At 45.3% G+C, this 20158-nt stretch overlaps 1 protein-coding gene across 3 annotated transcripts; it reads left to right on the plus strand.

The window, feature by feature from the left end:
• The first annotated feature begins 1251 nt into the window (after window positions 1-1251).
• On the plus strand, window positions 1252-12206 carry LOC141051027 (protein kinase C-like). Of its 3 annotated transcripts, XM_073547825.1 has the most exons (9): window positions 2883-2981; window positions 9575-9780; window positions 9853-9965; window positions 10038-10131; window positions 10217-10288; window positions 10404-10487; window positions 10576-10789; window positions 10868-11027; window positions 11142-12206. In XM_073547825.1, the coding sequence occupies exons 2-9, from the start codon at window positions 9583-9585 to the stop codon at window positions 11575-11577; spliced, it is 1371 nt and encodes a 456-aa protein (XP_073403926.1). In that variant the 5' UTR covers window positions 2883-2981; window positions 9575-9582; the 3' UTR covers window positions 11578-12206. The 3 variants fall into 3 exon arrangements, with proteins under 3 accessions (XP_073403935.1, XP_073403942.1, XP_073403926.1); XM_073547834.1 differs by lacking the exons at window positions 9575-9780; window positions 9853-9965; window positions 10038-10131; ... (3 more) ...; window positions 10868-11027; window positions 11142-12206 and adding exons at window positions 1252-1705; window positions 1883-2133; window positions 2309-2371; ... (1 more) ...; window positions 3402-3530; window positions 3675-4590 and having other exon boundaries at window positions 2790-2981; XM_073547841.1 differs by lacking the exons at window positions 10038-10131; window positions 10217-10288; window positions 10404-10487; ... (1 more) ...; window positions 10868-11027; window positions 11142-12206 and adding exons at window positions 1252-1705; window positions 1883-2133; window positions 2309-2371; window positions 2495-2633 and having other exon boundaries at window positions 2790-2981; window positions 9575-9955.
• The last annotated feature ends 7952 nt before the right edge of the window (window positions 12207-20158 follow it).

A 20158-nucleotide genomic window follows, 5' to 3' on the forward strand; every position in this document is an offset into this window, starting at 1 on the left:
CTGAGTGATTCTCCACCAAACACCTCACTGGATAAAGAGGGACCAGGTAAGATGGACACTGCTCAGTATAATAAGACTGGGGTGAGTGGGATTATGCTCCTAATATTATGTACTGGCCACAATTATCGAAAGTGCAGAAAAACTGTCCTTGTTGTCCATAGCAACCAATCACAATGCGCTTTCATTGTTCTATAGAATGTTAAGAAATAGAATCTGTGCTGTGATTCGTTGCTATCGGCAACAGGAACTTTTTGCTAATGGACAGTTTTGATGAATGGGAGCCCAAATATTAGACATTTCCTGCTCATTTACATAATGCTGTATAAAATTGTAATATTTCTTCTGGAGCTATATTTGTTAACCCCTTCTTGAGCTGGTAACTGTCCGTTTTTTTTTCTTACTCCTTATAAAACCAATAACTATTTTTAATTTGTCTGCCAAAGTAGCCATATGTGGACTTGTTTTTTTAGTGGACCGAGCTGTAGTTTTGAACATTATTTATTTTACCATTCAATGTTCTGGAAAATAGGGAAAAAGATTTAAAGTGTGGGTAAAAAAAAGTGGTAAAAATGACCTCACAAAATATTTCTCCACGTCAGTGACAACTGTGATAATGCTGAATATACATAGGGGTTTTCATTTTACTTGATGTTGAAAGAAAACTGTGAATTTAAAAAAAAAAATTGGTTTGTGTCCCCATATTTTGAGACATTGTATCTTTTTAATTTTGATAGCTTGATGGAGCTGTGTGAGGACTTTTCTTTCCGTGTCGAGTTGTAGCTTTTATTGATACCTTTCTTGGGTAGAGCGGACATTGTGATATCTCTTCATTACAATTGTTTAAGTGGATACGGCACTCTCAAAAAATCAATTTTCATTTTTTTTCTCATTTCAGTGTTTACGGTTTGCGTTAATAATAATAAATATTGCATTTTTGTGTATCGGACCAATATAGATACGGTGATAATACAGATGCATATTATTATTATAATTATTATTGCTATTATTATTAAAGTTTTTACATTTTCTGTTTTCTTCTGTAGCAATTTTTTCAGTTACTTCTTTTCTTTAGTCTCCTTAGGGGACTTGAACCTGTGATTTTCTGATTGCTTGTACTGTGATAGAACTGTATATAGCTAAATTAATGTTCTCATATGAAATTAAGCCAGGCTGGTCTTCACAGGAGAAGGGAAGTGAGAGTCAGGGGCTTTCAGCAGGCCCAGGTAGTCATTTTAAACAACCAACCCCCAGCAATTATGTCCTGCAATTGCGTAGGCAGAAATTGGAAGTCACTTAGTTTAAATACAATTGTCAGCATTGAAATGGATAAACTACAGTAATCGGAGAACGCTCTGGTCGCTGACGTTATAGGCAGGTGGCAGCTATGTAATACAGCAGGCATTGGTACGATGCATGCTCAGCTCCTGAGCCCGCTCCATACATTTACTACACAACCTGACAAACATTTCCACCATGTGTTCGCTAAGGGGCTAATCTTGTATCATCTCTTGCAGATGGAATGGATAAGATGTCCATCGATGGAGTGGAAATGATGTCCATCGACACACCATACATGCCGGCACGACGCCTTGGTGATGCCAGTGTTCAGATTTCTCCACACAGAGGACTGGTCCACACAGACCAACCTATGGACCTTTACAGTCTTGAGTTCCTGAAAGATCTTGGAAAAGGAGGCTATGGAAAAGTAAGTGTCAATTTATATTTGTCCGTGACCCTCAATGTATCCTGCACAGATACACAGGAGGGATGGACTTATTTATTACAGGATGTTCATATGTAATGATACTTGGAATAAACCAGTGACATGTTATACAGAGTAATAGATGGGAGTTTGGTCTGATCTGTTGTGATTTTTCTCCAGGTCAGCTTGGCATCAGATCCGGTCAGTGAAGGACTGCTGGCCATTAAGATCATGGACAAGAAATCTTGTGAGCACATAATCTCTACAGAGGTAGAAGTCCTGAGACTGGCTGCCGGGTGCCCCTACCTAATGTCTATGAGGGCGTTTATGGAGACACCTACGGAATATGCAATAGCCATGGACTATATGGCCGGAGGAGACCTGTTTCACCACATGAAAGATTCAATGATGTTTAACACAAAGACAACAAGGTAAATGTCTTATAGCGAATCTTAATTATCCGCTGCCCGCACAATGTAGTCCTGGAGCAATGGAGAATGACAGCAAGAGCAAATAATGAGGTGAAAAGGACACGTGCGTGATCTCATGTTCTCCGTATGATTGTGTATATAACCACTGATCCATCTTTTACTTTCATCTCCACAGACTCTTTGCGGCAGAGATGGTGTGCGGACTACAATACCTGCATGAACACGGCGTCATACATAGGTAATCATTTCACTTCCATAAATCTGTCACCTGTGACTCTCTGTTGTCTCCTTACATATCTATTGTAGAAAGTTATTTTCATGAATAATCCTCACAATCAGTGTCTGCTCCTTCTCCCTGCAGTGACCTGAAGCCAGATAACATCCTCCTTCAAGACACCGGACATATCAAAATCTCCGACTTTGGCTTATCAGTCATGAATGTGTCTGAGGGTGCCATAGTGAGGTGGAATGCTGGCACTAAGGGTTACGTAGCGCCTGAGGTAAGGAACATCAGTGTGTGATTGGTGCCGATAGCAGGAGGGATAATCTGATCCCAATGTATCCTGCTCACATCTAATCACAGACCGGTACTCATATTCTCTGTGTGTCATTTTTCCCGTTATATTCAGCTTCTCTCCAATCTCTTGTTCCCACAGATAATGAATGAGGAAGGATACAACCATCTGGCAGACTCCTTTTCCTTCGGAGTCATCCTATATATGATGAGTGTAGGTGACTGGCCATTTTACAGCAAAGGCTCACTGGACGAATACCACCAGTCTCTGCGTGAGCACATCCCTTATTTTCCACCAGGGATATGCACTAATACCATTGACATCATAAAAGGGGTGAGTAGTATCAGATAATAATAAATCTTTATTTTTATATAGCGCTAACATATTCCACAGCGCTTTACAGTTTTGCACACATTATCATCACTGTCCCTGATGGGGCTCACAATCTAAATTCCCTATCAGTATGCTTTTGGAATGTGGGAGGAAACCGGAGTACCCGGAGGAAACCCACACAAACACAGGGAGAACATACAAATTCCTTGCAGATGTTGTCCTTGGTGGGATTTGAACCCCGGACTCCAGCGCTGCAAGGCTGCGGCGCTAATCACTTAGCCACCGTGCTGCCCAGATGGATAAAGATGACGGTGGACTACAAGGATAGAAGATAAGATGTGGACAGTCCATAGACATTGTGTAATAACTTATCAGTAATAATACATAATCTAATGACTAATGGTCTCATTCATTTTCTAGCTTCTCTGCAAAACTCCATCTGCCCGATTTGCCATAACAACATCCATCAGGTCCCACCCGTTCTTCCACTCCATAGACTGGAGCGATGTGGAGTGCGGCAGATCCGACCCACCATTCCCATATTACTATGTAAGTATAACACATACGGACATCCATAATGTTACCCAGTAACGCACTTACCCACTATACCCCTTATTGTTATATCCCCCAGTAAACTGTATAGACTGAATGTGAGGAGCTGATTCTCAGACGTGTATATTTCTCTTCTTACAGCAAGACTATTAAGCTGATAACAATCAGCCCCATTCCAGTAACATCCAGGATTGAAGATTTACATTAATCCGATGAGACGACAAAACTGGACTTTCGCATTAACCGGACTGTGACAAACCTACCGAGCTTCCACCACATAACACCCACGTAGATTTGAGCACCAAACATCCAGGGATTTATTCCGATCGCCATATTTGGGATCAGGAAGGAATTTTTTTCCCTTGATATGAGGACAATCCATCAACGAGTCCTCAGGGTTATTTTTCGCCTTCCTCTGGAGCAACATAGCAAGTAATTAAAGGTTGAAATTGAAGGACTTCTTTCAGCAATACTTGCTATGTCACCATCTGGACGACTCATCAACAATGTGGTGGTAAGGAGAAGACTTCCGAATATGGACAGACAGAAGGCAGCGGCTGCTCCTTCACCTACCGGATATTTACAGAAAGAAGGCAGTGGCTGCTCCTTCACTTACCGGATATTACAGAAAGAAGGAAGCGGCTGCTCCTTCACCTACCGGATATTACAGAAAGAAGGAAGCGGCTGCTCCTTCACCTACCGGATATTTACAGAAAGAAGGCAGCGGCTGCTCCTTCACCTACCGGATATTACAGAAAGAAGGAAGCGGCTGCTCCTTCACCTACTTGGTCATGTACAGACAGAAGGAAGCGGCTGCTCCTTCTTCTACTTGGCCATGTACATACAGAAGGAAGTGGCTGCTCCTTCACCTAAAAGGCCATGGACAGATGGAAGGAAGCGGCTGCTCCTTCACCTTACTGCCCATGGTCAGACAGAAGGCCATATGGTTGATCACAATGCTGTAGGAATCCAGGAAAACTTCAACTACACAGATCTCGTCTCTGTCATGTGTGATCCAGACCTGGATGTCCAAAATCAGCATAAGTGCAAACCAAGGCCCAAGAAGTGGAATCATCATCATCTGCTCCTTTATACAGAAAGTCACTGTATCTACACACTTTCTTTTTCATATTTGCATAATACTTTTATGCACAAATATATATATATATAAAACATCTATGTTGCTTTTGGTTAGATTCTTTTCATATACAGACCTGCTTTTTGGTATCTTTAGCAATATGATCAGGGTCAGGACAAGGTATTTTGAAGCCTTAGGCAGATGAAGCCAATGGCATCCTTCCAAGCAAAGTAATGGGTCAGAAACTATACTAACAGGACCCCTAACGCAGCACCACCACCCTCCAAACAGTCAGGAAATACGCTTTGATGACCACTTCCACTAAAATTGTTTCCTTTTTCACCAAAAATACCAGCAAAAGTGAAAAAAGTGGCGTACTTTTAGTTGTGAGGCTTAACGGAGCACATTTTCAAAGTTTTATGTAGAACCAATCATTGTAGATCATTTACGCAATACAAAGGTCAAATAATAATATTCATCCCTGACATCTCATATTTTAGATGTCAAACCCAATAATGGTCATGGGAACTATCATAGCTTAACTATAATGGGGGCTGTTTGGTTTCAATTAATGTCATGCTGTAATAGTGTGGACTGTATTGCATGTATTGTGTCATGCATTATATTTATAATGTAAACGGAGATGTGTCCTTGTGACTGAAGACTTGACAGCTGCGCAGTGTTGGGTCGGGAGCAGTGCATGCGCATACTGCACTGCAGCACCATTTTATTGAAGAGTGCCTTCGATGAAATGATGCCGTAGTGCGGACGCCGCCGACGCCAGTCCCTAATTCAGCTGAACGTGGGTAATTGGATGCACATCCAGCTGAAGTGTATGGCAGCTCAGGAACGTGCCGGTCCGTGCTCCGCAATATAAGTTGCCGGACAATCAGAGGTCAGCAGTTGATGTCGGTGTGCACGTGACTGGGAGCTTGGCAGCGATGTCATGCGTCTCCTTGACTTGGACGCTGAAGCCAGGAACTGGCTTCAGAAGACAACGCTTTGCAAGAGAAAAATTAGTAGGAGTGCAGGCAGTGTGAAGGAACATATGTAGAAATCACAGGTACGCGGTGTGGGGAATATACAGTATATATAAATCTCAGCTGGGAATTTCAGGAACACCGCACTGAACTTGCTCACTGAGCCAGTGCGTGTGTCCTGAGTAAAGCGAACTGTGCTCAAAGATACCTGTGAAGCGGGCAGCAGTCGAGTAGATGCGTACTTCAGAGCCGCAGGACCTGAAGCACGTGACTGCTGGGGCGTGGCCGAAACTCCAGAGAGCAAGGAGCTGCAAGAGAACTCCTAGCAGGGTAACTGCGAGACAAAGTTACCAAGGGGCATAGACAGGGAGAATAGTCAGACGTAGCCAATAAGTCAACACACAGAGATAGCTGTAAGGTACAAGAGGGGCGAGCAGAGAGTAGTCAGGTCACAGGCAATGAGTCATACACAGAGATAATACGCAGAACAAAATCAGCAGGCAAACTCACAATGGGAAACAGAATCGGGTCAGAACCATATAAACAAGCTATAACAACAAACAGGCACACAGGGGTCAGCACACTAGGCCAAAGGCAAAAGTATAACTGGCAGGGATTGAAGCTTCCCAGGGGTTTAAGAAGCTCTCGCAGAACCAGAAAGAGGCCACAATCATTAACCCCAGGTGTGCAGGTCAAAACCTGCACCGGGATCATGACAGGGATCTTTGCTTTGGCACAAGGGGGTGGCTATGGAGTCACATCAGCAGTCTAGCGAGTTCCACACGGATAAGGGCATGGCGTATTTTATTGTGCATTGGTCATTTAATGTTACACATGCCAAACATGAAATAAAATATCTATGGCCGTCTGGCCTCTAACTAACAATAGAAGGCTAACTACAAAATAAACCTATACAATAACAAAGAAGTCCATGTAGTCTTACTGTGTCAGCTCACAGCCCAGCAGACGAGAGAGAGAGCCCAGCTCCTCCTGATTATATCAGCTGGACATGTCAGGAATCAAAACCAGGATTGAACGTGTGGACGGGGAACCACCAGTCTTTTCCATGCTGATCACTAAAGAAACCAGGACCAGATTACAGTGAAATAAATTGGCTTCACTATCAGTACAGGGAGACATATGAAATGAAACGGGGGGAAATATATCAGTTTTCTAGTACCTCTCCCCTTGGCACCTCACACACCCCCTCCTCTGTTCGAGCCTGTGGGGTCGGACACGAGTCACCAAGCAGTGCGTTCTAGACAACGCAACTGCATTTCTGTGCGCTGTGCCCAACGGAAAATTTAAACCCTTGTAATGCTAAGAACCAGCGTGTCACCCGCGCATTGCCCTCTTTTGCCTGGGACATTCACGTTAGGGGCGAATGGTCTGTCACTAGCCTAAATTGGCAACCTAGTAAATAATAGCGCAAGGTGTACAGGGCCCATTTCACAGCCAGGGCTTCCCGCTCAACCTCATTGTAGTTATTTTCTGCCCTCGTAAGGCCTCTTTCACACTTCAGTTTTTTGCCATCAGTCAAAATCTGCCAAAATTTGAAAATGGCGGATCCGCTTTTTCTTGTTGCGGATCCGCCTTTTCCCTCATTGGGATACATTAGTGGCGGATTTTGATGGATGGTCGTCCGTTGCGTCCGGTATTCGACGGATCCGCAAAATTCCTTGCGGATTCTGTCTGAGGGGGACGGAGCTTGCAATGTTTTTTTTCGCCGTCAAAATGGCGGGTGGCGGCGGATCCGCCGTCATCCACCATGCGGTAGAATGGGCGCCTATGGGAGGCGGATCCGCCAGGACCCGCGATTTTGCGGAATCCGCCGGCAGGATCCGCAAAATCGCACTGCGCATGCCCAGAAAAAAAGATACTTTTCCAGACAGTCCCAAAACTATATAAGGTGGGCAAATTGGGCCCAGACATGCAGTAGCAGTCAGCCAGCAAGCCAGCCAGGAACCAAGCCTGCCAGACAGCCACCAAGCCTGCAGACACCCACCAAGCTGCCACACATATCAGCTATCAAGAGGCCTGCCAGTACCAGCTCGCCTACAAGTGTGAGTATACCTATTTATGACATTTCTGTGTGTGTGTGTGTGTGTGTATGGCCTGCTAGTGTGTAGCCTGCCTGTGTGTGTGTGTGTGTGTGGTCTGCGAGTGTTGCATGTCTGGTTTTTTTCATACTTTTTTTTCTGTTGCTTGTGTACTGCATTTTATTTTCATACAACTGTAATTATATTGTATTTTTTATGCTGTGATTGCTGTGATTATGTGGTGTAATTGGGCCCAGACAATCCGGCACCAGCAACACTGAAGACACCAAGCAAGACATCCGACTGCAGCCTGACTGATAGAAGATTGAACTAGAGTTATAAAACCTGCCTGCCCAGCTGCAAGTCTCCCACCTGCAAGACCCCTGGAGTGTGTGTGTGTGTGTGTGTGTGTGTGTGGTCTGTGTGTGTGTGTGTGTGTGTGTGTGTGTGTGTGTGTGCGGTCTGTGTGTGTGTAATGCATTTTTTTTTCCATCCTTTTTTTTTTTCTGTTGCATGTGTACTGCATTTTATTTTCATACAACTGTAATATTGTATTTCTTATGCTGTGATTGTGTGGTGTAAGGCCGGTTTCATATTTGCACTTTATAGAGCAGCGATAACCTGCACACGGCCGCCGCTAATCCCCGCCCCATCCGGTCATCGCCGCCTACTAGCGCACATGAACGCTTGCGATTGTGCGCTGGCAGGATTTTACTGTGTGCTGCGCACTTTTGAAGGTGTGCCCTTGTGCGCCAAACGCAGCATGTTGCATTTTGGCGTGCACGGCACACCTTCAAAAGTGCGCAGCACACGGTAAAATCCTGCCAGCGCACGATCTGCGCACCCCATACTAAAGATAGGGTGCGCAGATCGCAAGCGTCTATGTGTGTTAGTAGGCGGTGATGACCGGATGGGGCGGTGATTAGCGGCGGCAGTGTGCAGGTCATCGCTGCGCTATAAAGTGCAAATGTGAAACCGACCTAACTGGTATTGTATGTGGTGTAATTGGGCCGAGACATCTGGCAACAGCCACACTGAAGACACCGAGCCAGACATCAAACACCAGCCTGACTGATAGAAGACGTCTACTCAGCTGCAAATCTTCCTCCTGCAAGACCCCTGGAGTGTGTGTGTGTGTGGCCTGGCTGTGCTATGCGTGTTTGTGTGGGTTTTTTTTTAAATATTTTAATTGTTTTTCTTTTGCATGTTTATTGGATTTTATTTTCATATTTGTAATTGTGGTGTGATTAATTTGTTGTAAATCTGTGTTTTTTTTATTTTTCATTTATTGTGGTATTTAAAATAAAGAGCAGAGTAGCTCCTATTTGTTGGGAAAAAAAATTAGACAAAAAAAAAAACTGTTTTTAAAAAATCTCCTTAGTATCATTTAAAAAAAAGGTAAAATTAAGTTACCATAAAGGTACATTAGATTTTTTGGTATACAAGTGTGGTTAAAAGTGAGAGATTGCAACATACCATGAAAAAAATCTGGGTATACACAGCAATTACACACCTTCAATCACAGGTTAAACTCTCGGTGAGAGTTTTTCAGGGAATTGAAAAACATGCAAACACAGTGTGGGTATACACAGAAATTAAAAACCTTCAATCACTGGTTACACTCTCGGTGAGACCTTCAATCACTGGTTACACTCTCGTTGAGAGTTTTTGAGGGATGCAAACACTGGTATACACAGTAATTACACACCTTCAATCACTGGTACACTTTTTCAGGGAATTCAAACACATGCAAAGATAAAGTGTGGGTTTACACAAAATATTACACACTTTCAATCACTGTGGTTACACTCGGTGAGAGATAAGGGAATTTAGACATGCAAACACTTAAAATTGTGTATACTTAGTTTCAGGGAATTACACAAATTATATACAAATGAAGATTTTTTTTTTAAAATTTTCATATCATTTTCTTTATACTTGCAGATCACTTCATGAAGCGCCACCAGAAAGGCAGCAGCAGACACGGCCAGCCAGGCCGCAGCACGGATGGTGAACGAGACCGCAGCAGAGACAAACAGCGAGAACGCAGCAAAGATGACCGACCAGGCCGCAGCAGAGACTGTCAGCCTGACCGCAGCAGAGACGGCCAGCCAGGCCGCAGCAGAGTACAGGCAACCATTTGTTTCCCTGTAAGTATAAAGGCCTGAAAGCTTATTATGATCCTTTGTATAGTAGCTTAACAATTGTCTTTATACTTGCAGATCACTTCAGCAAGCACCACCAGCCAGGCCGCAGCGGAGAAGGTCAGCCAGGCCGCAGCAGAGACTGTCAGCCAGGCCGCAGCAGAGACAGCCAGCCAACCATTAGCTTCCCTGTAAGTATAAAGGCCTGAAAGCTTATTATGATCCTTTGTATAGTAGCTTAACAAGTGTCTTTATACTTGCAGATCACTGCAGGAAGCAACGCAGCTGCCAACGCAGCTGCCCCAAACCGTAATGTCTTCTCCTGAAAGCTCCCCCTCACATCATCAGCGAGCTGAGGTAAAAAAAAATTTTTTTTTTTTTTTATTTAAACTAATTTTTTTTTTTTGGTTAAAAACACTATCCATGTATTATGTTTTGGCAGGAAGCTGATTCAGAGGAGCTTCCAGGAGGAGACGTGCAAGGTGGAGAGACACAAGGAGGGGGTGCACAGAGTGTAAGTTTAGCACATACACACATACATAATGCTACACCCAACACAAACATTCATCACAGTGCACACACAATAACTACGCATCCATCAAAACAAATTTTTTTTTTTTTTCCCACAGTCTTCAGAATCCGGTGCCCGCACTAGAGTGACTCCCAGGACATCCCAGGGTCGTCAAGGTGATGCATCTGTTGGTCGGCAAACGGTAAGTAACCCTATTTGGATAATTGTTTAAATGAACATCATGTGTTTGAATAGAACGTAATTTTTTGTTTTGTTTTTTATCTTCACAGGTTTCACAGCGTGCTCCCCGGAGACATCTGGAGGAGGGTGTCATGATTGATACAGATGAACTCATCCGTGAGGTGGAAAACCGGGAGCCGCTGTGGAACATGGCAAACCGTCTACACGCCGACCAACCAACCACCCGACGGCTCTGGGATGAGGTCTGTTCTTCAGTTATTGAGAACTGGGAGGAACTCAATGCGAGGGCCAGGGATTTTGTGCGTAAGTATTACAACTTCAGTAACTTATATTCCAGCATGTGAAGTGTTGAATACTAAACCCCTTTTTTTTGCTTCACAGGTGACAGGGTTATCACACGGCGGCGGTCGCTCCGGGATCGCTTCAAGAGGGACTACAACAAGGAGATGCAGACCCCGAGTGGATCGGGAGGACGCCGGGGACCCCAGTACAAGAACTACCGAGCCCTGGCGTTCCTGCGATCAACAATGGTGTGCAGAAGGTAAATATTCCCCAAACCATTTCTGTAGTAGAAATGTTTAACCAAATTTTTTTTCAGCAGACTTAAATTAAATATCAGTATTTTTAATATACATTTTTTCTCCTTTTTTTTTAGCACCTTCTGCAGCACTCGGGAGTCTGCATCAGAGTTGCGTCCCTCTGGAGTGATCCCTAGTGAGACCGCCCCCGGTGACCACATCGAGGTATCCGACCCCTATGTACCTACCCTCTTGTCTCATCCCTCTATCCCCTCCACCAGCACTGGAGCAGCAGGGCAGACTTCATCACATGAAGCTGCTGGTGACGACTTGTTCCCTGTTCCCCACCCCTCAGACACTGCCGCAACATCTCGACCAACTTTTGGTTCTGGCCGGCAGCGTCTGAGGAGTCAGGAAAGGATGACCTTGTCTGACTGTTTGAGTCTAAACTCATCTGTCCAGCATGGTTTCCACACTTATGGAGAACGGTTATCTTCTGGGTTGACCATGATCAATCAAAGTATCATGGAACTCAGAAGATACATGGAACAGATGAATTTAGAATCAAACTAGACACCGAGACATACCTTTTTTCAATCTGTTGTCCGGCAAATGGAAGGTTTAAGTACTCACCAGCAGATGCTTGTGATGCAAGCCTGTCAGAATGCTCTAGTGGAAGTACTTGCTGAAGCATCCCATCCTCCCCCTGTCCATCCTCCCCCTGTCCATCCTCCCCCTGTCCATCCTTCCCCTGTCCATCCTTCCCCTGTCTATCCTTCCACAGTCCATCCTTCCCCCGTCCATCCTTCCACCACCATCCATCATACAGCCGTCCCTCCTCCTACCACTCCCTCTCCTTTCTCTAGTTCCCCATTCCATTCTTCCCAGTACCTTCCTTCCCCATTGCATTATACCCCAATGCCCTCACCATACCCACCCCCACATACACCTTCAATGTACCCACAAACCTCGTCTGTCCATCCACTCCCATCCCAACCACATGTGTTAAACCCCCCTTCCACTTCTGGTCCTCACCAACTCCCTCCCCAGTCCTCTACCCCCCCCTCGATGTGGTCAACCCTGTTAACCCCTCCAATACTATCTCCACCCAACATTATCACACTTTATAATGTTTTTTCTGTTTTCAAAAAAAAGGAAATAAATACCAAAAAAAAAAATAATTTACAAAAAAGGTAATATATACAAAAAAAAAGTTACAAAAAAGGTTTAAGATACCAAAGAAAAAAAAAAAAAAAAAAAATCAACAAAAATTTTTAAAAAAATACAGTTATTAGGCCGGTTTCACATTAGCGCATTTTATGCGCACGCACGGCCGGGGGTAGCTCCGCCCCCGAGCCGGCTCTCTGCCCGGCGTGCCCGCCCCTTCCTTGTAGCGCCGCCTCATAGCGCACAGCGGCGCCTGCGATCGGCGCACCCTATCTTTAGCATAGGGTGCGCCGATCGTGCGCAGGTCGTGCGCTAGTTGCGCTTTGACCTGCGCTGCGCACTTTTGACGGTGCGCCGTGCGCGCCAAAATCGAACTTTTCGGATTTTGGCGCGCACGGCGCACCGTCATAAGTGCGCAGCGCAGGTCAAAGCGCAACTAGCGCACGACCTGCGCACGATCGGCGCACCCTATGCTAAAGATAGGGTGTGCCGATCGCAGGCGCCGCTGTCCGCTAGGAGGCGGCGCTACAAGGAAGGGGCGGGCACGCCGGGCAGAGAGCCGGATCGGGGGCGGAGCTACCCCCGGCCGTGCGCGCGCTGAAAATGCGCTAATGTGAAACCAGCCTTACAAATTCAGAAATAAACTATGTTTTTTTTCAAAAAACTTTGTGTTTCTTTTTTGTTTCTTTCTTTGGAAATATTCAAATTACACCAGTGGTGTAAAAGGTAAACACAACACTTGGTAACACAACACTGGGTAATATTTCACAGTACACCGGTGGTGTGCAAGGTACAAAAAACCAACACTTGGTAACACAACACTGGGTAATATTTCACAGTACACCGGTGGTGTACAAGGTACAAAAAACCAACACTTGGTAGCACAACATTTGGTACCCAACACTTGTTAACATTTCAAAGTGTAAAACGCTTGGTACACAACACTTGGTAAAACTTTACGCTTGGTACCCAACAATTGGTAACACTGCAAAGTGTAAAACTTAAAAAAATTGGTAAACCAAATCACATGGTAACACAATGCTTGGGAAAACCAAACACTTGGTAAAATTTCAGTTAAAAAAAACAAAAAAAAAAAAATGTTACTCACAATTGGTATGAAGAAAATTATATCATGTCATCTTGCCAGTCCACTTGTCCCTCTGGTGTCACAAAATAGTCTGCAAAGGTGTCCCTTATTCTTGCCACTGAGCCAGTACTCCGAAAAGTTTGCTGCTCATAATCCCACAAGGTGGTTTCAGACAGATTTTCATCGATGGAAACTGGTTCCTTTGAAAGGACAAAATTGTGCAGGATTACACAGGCCTTAACCACCTCATCCACAGTCTCTGTTTTCATTTTCATGGCCGTTAACAGGACTCTCCATTTGGCAGTTAAAATTCCAAACGCACACTCCACCACTCTGCGCGCTCTGGTTAACCGATAGTTATAGATTCTTTTCCGGTGTGTTAATCCACGACTACCATATGGTTTGAGTAGGTGTTTAGAAAGCTGAAAAGCATCGGCGCCAACGCACACAAAAGGCATTGGTGGGCCTGTTGTTCCAGGGAGTGGTCTTGGAGGTGGGAAGTCAAAATTGTCTCCATACAAGCGACGGCCCATGGTGGACATCTTGAATACCTGAGAGTCATTAGAATGACCGTATGCACCAATGTCCACGGCAATGAATTTGCAGTTTGCATCCGAAATGGCCATAAGCACAATAGAAAAGTATTTCTTATAGTTGTAAAACTGTGAACCAGATCCCATGGGTTTCACAATCCTGATATGCTTGCCATCCACGGCACTGATGCAGTTTGGAAACTGGCAGATTTCTTGAAACTTGTCGGCAATCTCCAGCCACCTCTCCTGTGTTGGCTCTGGGATGTATTCCTCCTGTAGAGAATCCCACAATACCCGGCAGGTCTGTTGTACAATTCCAGCAATAGTTGAAATCCCAATCCGGAACTGGAAATGGAGGGAGGTGAAGGATTCTCCAGTTGCCAGGAATCTGTTAAAAAGTGGAAAAAAGAGTAAAATTAATACAAACTACAAGCCATAACATAACAATAAAAGCCTGCAGAATCTGAAACATTTTAAAAAGTAGATAACTTACCGAAGGGTCACCATCAAACGCTCCGCCGGTGATATAGAAAACCGCATTTGTGTGTCCCTTCTCAGGATTTGTTCTCCAACACGATCCACCAATATCTCAAAGAATTCCAGCCTCATGCGCACGTAGTTGAAGAACTTGTCCGGATTATCCCTCAATTCCAGGTACAGTGTGGAAAAAACGCCACGGGTGAACCTCTGCGCATTAATGGGATGAATCTACTGGCGCCGTCTCCTCATACGCAGGATTCGCAATCTTCTTTTCTCCCTCTCGAGAGCAATAATTGCCAACCGATTCAAGTGAAGATCCAATTCCACACAGAAGCTGTCAATACTCGCAATAACTCCTTCCAGACTCGCACTAACTCCTTCCATCGCTGCCACTAGCTCTAAAACCTTTCAAAGAAATTGTATCTCAACACCCTAGATATATTTCTCCCTAGTTTCCAGTATCCAATCACATTTGAGAGCATTCTCCAAGAGCGAATCATATTTGGGAACATCCCATTTTGGAGGTGTGGAAAAACGGATCCGCAAGAAAACGGATCCAACGGATGTGAAAAACGGATGCCAACGGATGGTACTGATCTGTTTTGTTGAGGATCCGCACTTAAATCGGTATAGCGGATCCTTAAAAAAACGGATCCGTTCCATCAGCTGGCATCCCTTTTTATACATATTTTTGCGGATCCGCTATTTTCAAATTTTGGCAGATTTTGACTGATGGCAAAAAACTGAAGTGTGAAAGAGGCCTAAGCTTTCTGCTAAGGCCTCTTTCACACTTCAGTTTTTTGTGTCAGTTACAATCCGCCAAAAAGGTGGAGAAGCGGATCCGTTCTTAACTGATGTGAACGGATGCCACAGGATCCGTTTTTTGACGGATCCGCAAAATGAGTAAATTTACAGGAACCGCTGGCCGGGGAAGGGAGAGAGAGTTTTTTTTGGTCCGGCACCCAGACAGAATTTGGGGTTAAATCAGTGTCTGGAGGATCCGCCGGCCAAAAAAACGTTGCAAGCTCCGTTTGGAAATCTTTGAGGATGTTAACGGACAGCAACATTATGGCGGATCCTCACAAAAACGGATGCAACGGACGGCAATCCGTCAAAATCCGCCGATAATGGAAGTCAATGGGGAAAAAAAACGGATCCGCAAAAAAAATTTGCGGATCCGTTTTTTTCAAAACCTGGCGGATTTTGACTGATTGTAAAAAACGGAAGTGTGAAAGAGGCCTTAGATAGGCCACAGGGTGTTCCTTGCCATTCACTTCTTGAGACAAAACTGCGCCGAGGCCCACACCAGAGGCGTCCGTTTGGACAATAAACTCCCTTTTAAAGTCTGGCGCAACCAACACTGGTTGGTCACAGAGGACCATTTTCAATCGTTGAAAGGCCTCCTCTGCTTCTGCGTTCCACTTTATTGTGACAGATTTCGACCCCTTAGTAAGATCTGTGAGAGGGGCTGCGATGGTCGCAAAATGTTTGATGAACCGCCTGTAATAACCAACGATCCCTAAAACAGCTCCAACCTGTTTTTTGTTACCGGTTGTGGCCAATTCTGAATAGCATCCACTTTTTTGGCCTGAGGCTTTACAACCCTTCTCCCTATGCTATATCCCAGATAGCGAGCCTCTTCCAATCCCAACGTACATTTTTGGGGATTGGCAGTCAACCCAGATGTTTTTAGAGAGTCCAAGACGGCTTGTACTTTTGAAAAATGCGTGTCTCAGTCATCACTAAAGATAATAATATCGTCCAAGTATGCGGACGCATACTGGACCTGGGGTTTTAGAACAATATCCATTAGACATTGAAAGGTGGCTGTGGCACCGTGCAACCCAAAGGGCATATCTAGGTACTGGAACAATCCCTGGGGAGTAACAAAGGCAGTTTTCTCTTTGGCTGATTCTGTGAGGGGAATTTGCCAATAACCTTTTGTTACGTCAATAGTGGATATGTACCTAGCCGAACCCAGTCTCTCTATCAGTTCATTGACTCTTGGCATCGGGTAGGCATCGAATTTCGATACTTCATTTAATATCCGAAAATCATTACAAAACCGGATAGTCCCATCGGCTTTGGGTACCAGTACGATAGGGCTAGCCCAATCACTCCGGGACTCCTCAATGACTCCAAGCTCTAATACTTTTTTAGCTTCCTGGGCAATGACTTGTCTCCGAGCCTCCGGAATTTGATATGGTTTCAGCTGTACCCGCGCCTTTGGATCAGTAACAATGTCATGTTTAATTAGGTGAGTACGGCCAGGAAGTTCTGAGAAAACATCTGCGCTCCTCTGTATGAACTCCCTGGTCTCTTGTTTTTGGCTTTCTGATAGCGTGTCTGCAATACCCACTTCTGGCGGAGCTAGCTGGGGGTCATTTACCTTAGATGGTGGTGGCCCTCAGGGCCCATCCTCAAGGGCAGCTCCTGCCACCAGACTCTCCCTGTCCCGCCAGGCCTTAAGTAAGTTTATGCAGTATATTTGTTCGGGTTTTCTCTTGTCTGGTTGGTGTATCTTATAATTTACTTCACCTATTCTGTCCAGTACTTCGTATGGGCCCTGCCATTTCGCAAGAAATTTATTTTCTACGGTAGGTACCAACACTAACACCCTGTCTTCGGGTTGAAAGACTCATGTTTTAGCTGCTCGGTTGTATACCGTGTTTTGGGCATGTTGTGCGCGCTCTAAACATTCTTTAACTATTGGCATAACTGCCTCAATTCTGTCCTGCATAAGTGTTATGTGTTCAATTACACTGCGATAAAGAGTCACCTCTTGTTCCCAAGTCTTCTCGGCAATATCTAACAGGCCTCTGGGACACCGCCCATAAACCAACTCAAATGGCAAAAAGCCTGTGGAGGAATGGGGTACTTCACATATAGCGAACAGGAGATATGGTAGGAGGTGTCATGATCTCAGTGCGGGTTTTACTCGCACATGTGGGGTTAATGTCTGGAACCAGTGCTGATGACAGGCATTTCTGGGTTTAAAGGTTGTGATCCCAGTACAGGCTTACCTGCACACCTGGGGCTTATGATTGTGGCCTCTCCCTGGTTCTGGGAAAGCTTCTTATAGCCTCAGGATGCACCCATCCCCGTCAGTTATACTTTCGCCCTTGGCATTGTGTGGTGACCCCTGAGTGTGTTGGTGCTGTGTTTTTGTTTATCTGATACTCTGTGTACGACTCGGTCTGTTCTCTGGACACTGCTTGTTGGATTCTGCTTGGTACCTTCTATGTCTCTTTGGCTTTGACCACTGCCTGTCCCCGACTATCCGTTCTGTCTCATCCCTGGTACTTTATTGTTATCTCTGTGTTTGACCCGGTTTGTCTGACTTTGAATATTCCTATATAGTATTTTGCCTATCTCTGACAGCAGGGCGCTAAGCCCCGCCCCCTTGCGGTCACATGACCGTAGGTCCTTCACTGCTCACTGACTTAAGCTTCTCCAGGTCCTGTTTGCTTGAACTATCCAGCCGTGTCTTACCCCGGGCCCCTCTGCAGTGTGGGTGAGCCCATGCTCCGCGGTGACTGCACGCTGGCGCTGACAGGACCGTGACATTATAACTGACCGTTAAGTTTTTGTTTTTTTTTTCTCTGCTGAGAAATAAGGATCCCATACAATCTCTGGTAGAGCAAATGAGAAATCTGAGTCAGATGTTTCAGGGTTTATCTCTGGAGCAGCAAGCTCTGGCTCATTCTCAGCAGCAGGTTTCTGAGACAGTGCGGGGGGCTTTAGCTGCTGGGTCTCTGGGGGCTGGGGCGAGTCATGTTGTTTTGGTGTCCCCAGAACTACCTGTTAAACTGCCTGATTTCTTTTCTGGGAACAAAAAGGAGTTCAGGGTCTTCATGGAGGGGTGCAAACTTCTTTAGTTTGAGGCCACGTTCCTCTGGGGACGAAAGTCAGAAGGTTGGCGTCATTATGTCTCTATTAAGAGGGTCCCCACAAGCTTGGACTTTCTCCCTTCCTCCCACTGCCCCAGAGTGTCTGTGAATGCGTTTTTTGAGGCCCTCGGGCACATATATGATGAGCCGGACCGAGTGCGATTGGCAGAGGACATGGTGATGAGTGTCTGTCAGGGGAAACATTCGGCTGAGTGGTTTTGTACAGAACTCCGCCGCTGGGCCGCAGAGGTCTCTTGGGACGACGACGCACTCCGAGGTCTCTTTCGCAGAGGCTTGTCCGAGCGGTTACAGGATGCCTTGGCATTATATCCCCCACCTAACTCACTCGAGGACACTATGACCCATGCCGTCCGAATGGACCGCAGGCTGCGGGCCAGGGGGTGATGCAGGCGGAGACTCCATTGTTCCATAGTGGAAAAGAGACTGTTTCTGTGCCCATGGACGTAGGGGCTCTCTCCCTGAAGGAAAAGGCTAGACAACGCCGGAGAAAAAGCAGTTATGCTTCTACTGTGGTAAAACGGGACATTGGAAAAGGGAGTGTCCTGATTGTCCATCCTCAACCCGGTCGACAGGAAACGACTAGGTCTGGGTAGTCAGTGGGGAGACTACTCAGACCCTCAGGTACCCTTTTCCTCATTTTCTAAGGTGTTGCTTCATGTGGAACTGTTAGTGGATGGTTGTTGTTTTCCCTCTACAGCTTTCGTGGACTGCGGATCATCCATCAATCTTATTGATTCCCAATTGGTCACACGCTGTAAGATAGGGAAAGTTAGGCCATGTGCACACGATGCAGATTTCCAGCGGATCCACAGCGGATTTTACCACGCAGAAACGCTGCATATCCGCATTGTGATGTACAGTAGCATGTAAATCAATTAAAAAAAAAACGCTGTGCACACGCTGCGGTTTTTTCCACGCGGTTTTCTTGAGGTCCAAAATATGCAGCATGTCACTTCTTTTGTGCGGTTTTCCACCTGCTCCATTCTCCAAATCCACAGGGGGAAAACCGCAGGGGAAAACCGCACAAAAGCCGCAAGAAAACCGCAATAAAAAAGGAAGAAATCAGCAGGAAAAATGCAGGTCATTTGACCTGCGGATTTCTTCAATTCTGCGCGGAAAAATCCGCAGGGCTAAAAAGTATGTGTGCACTTAGCCTAAGACTTAAGGTTCCAATCAAAGTGGTGGCCATTGACTCCTCCCCCCTCACTAAAGAGGAAATTCTCTTTATGTCTGACTTGTTTTCGCTCAAAGTGGGCGATACCCATGTGGAAAACTTAAGTTGTTTGGTTCTGGACAATCTACCACCAGGATTGGTGTTGGGCATGCCCTGGTACAACGCCATAACCCAGTCATTAACTGGAAAACGGGGGAGATTGTTCAGTGGGGGTTTAATGATTCGATGTTATGTGATAAGTCTGCACTATTGGTTGATCCTGTTAAATCTGTATCTGTGTCATCTGTCAAGCTGGAAGGTATTCCGGAGTACCTGGAAGAATTCGAAGATGTCTTCTCTGAAAGCAAGGCCGAGACGTTGCCGCCACATAGACCCTTTGACTGCGCTATCGAGTTAGTCCCGGGGGCTAAATTGCCTAAAGCCCGTCTGTTTAATTTATCTGGCCCTGAGCGCTTGGCCATGAAAGATTACATTGCTGAGAGTCTTCGCAAAGGACACATATGTCCCTCAGTCTCACCTGTGGCGGCAGGGTTTTTTTTTGTAAAGAAAAAAGATGGCGGTTTACGTCCCTGCCTCGATTTTCGTGAGCTCAACAAGATTACTGTACGAAATACGTACCCCCTTCCGTTGATTCCCGATTTGTGTAACCAACTTTCAGGGGCAAAATGGTTCTCCAAACTGGATCTTCGGGGGGCATATAATTTGATAAGGGTCCGGGAGGGGGATAATAATAATAATAAATTTTATTTCTATAGCGCCGACATATTCCTCAGCACTTTACATTTCAGAGGGGGTTTGTACA

The sequence above is a fragment of the Dendrobates tinctorius genome, unplaced genomic scaffold (assembly GCF_039654945.1).
Source record: "Dendrobates tinctorius isolate UK_male_01 unplaced genomic scaffold, ASM3965494v1 ptg000011l, whole genome shotgun sequence".
Lineage (NCBI taxonomy): Eukaryota > Metazoa > Chordata > Amphibia > Anura > Dendrobatidae > Dendrobates > Dendrobates tinctorius.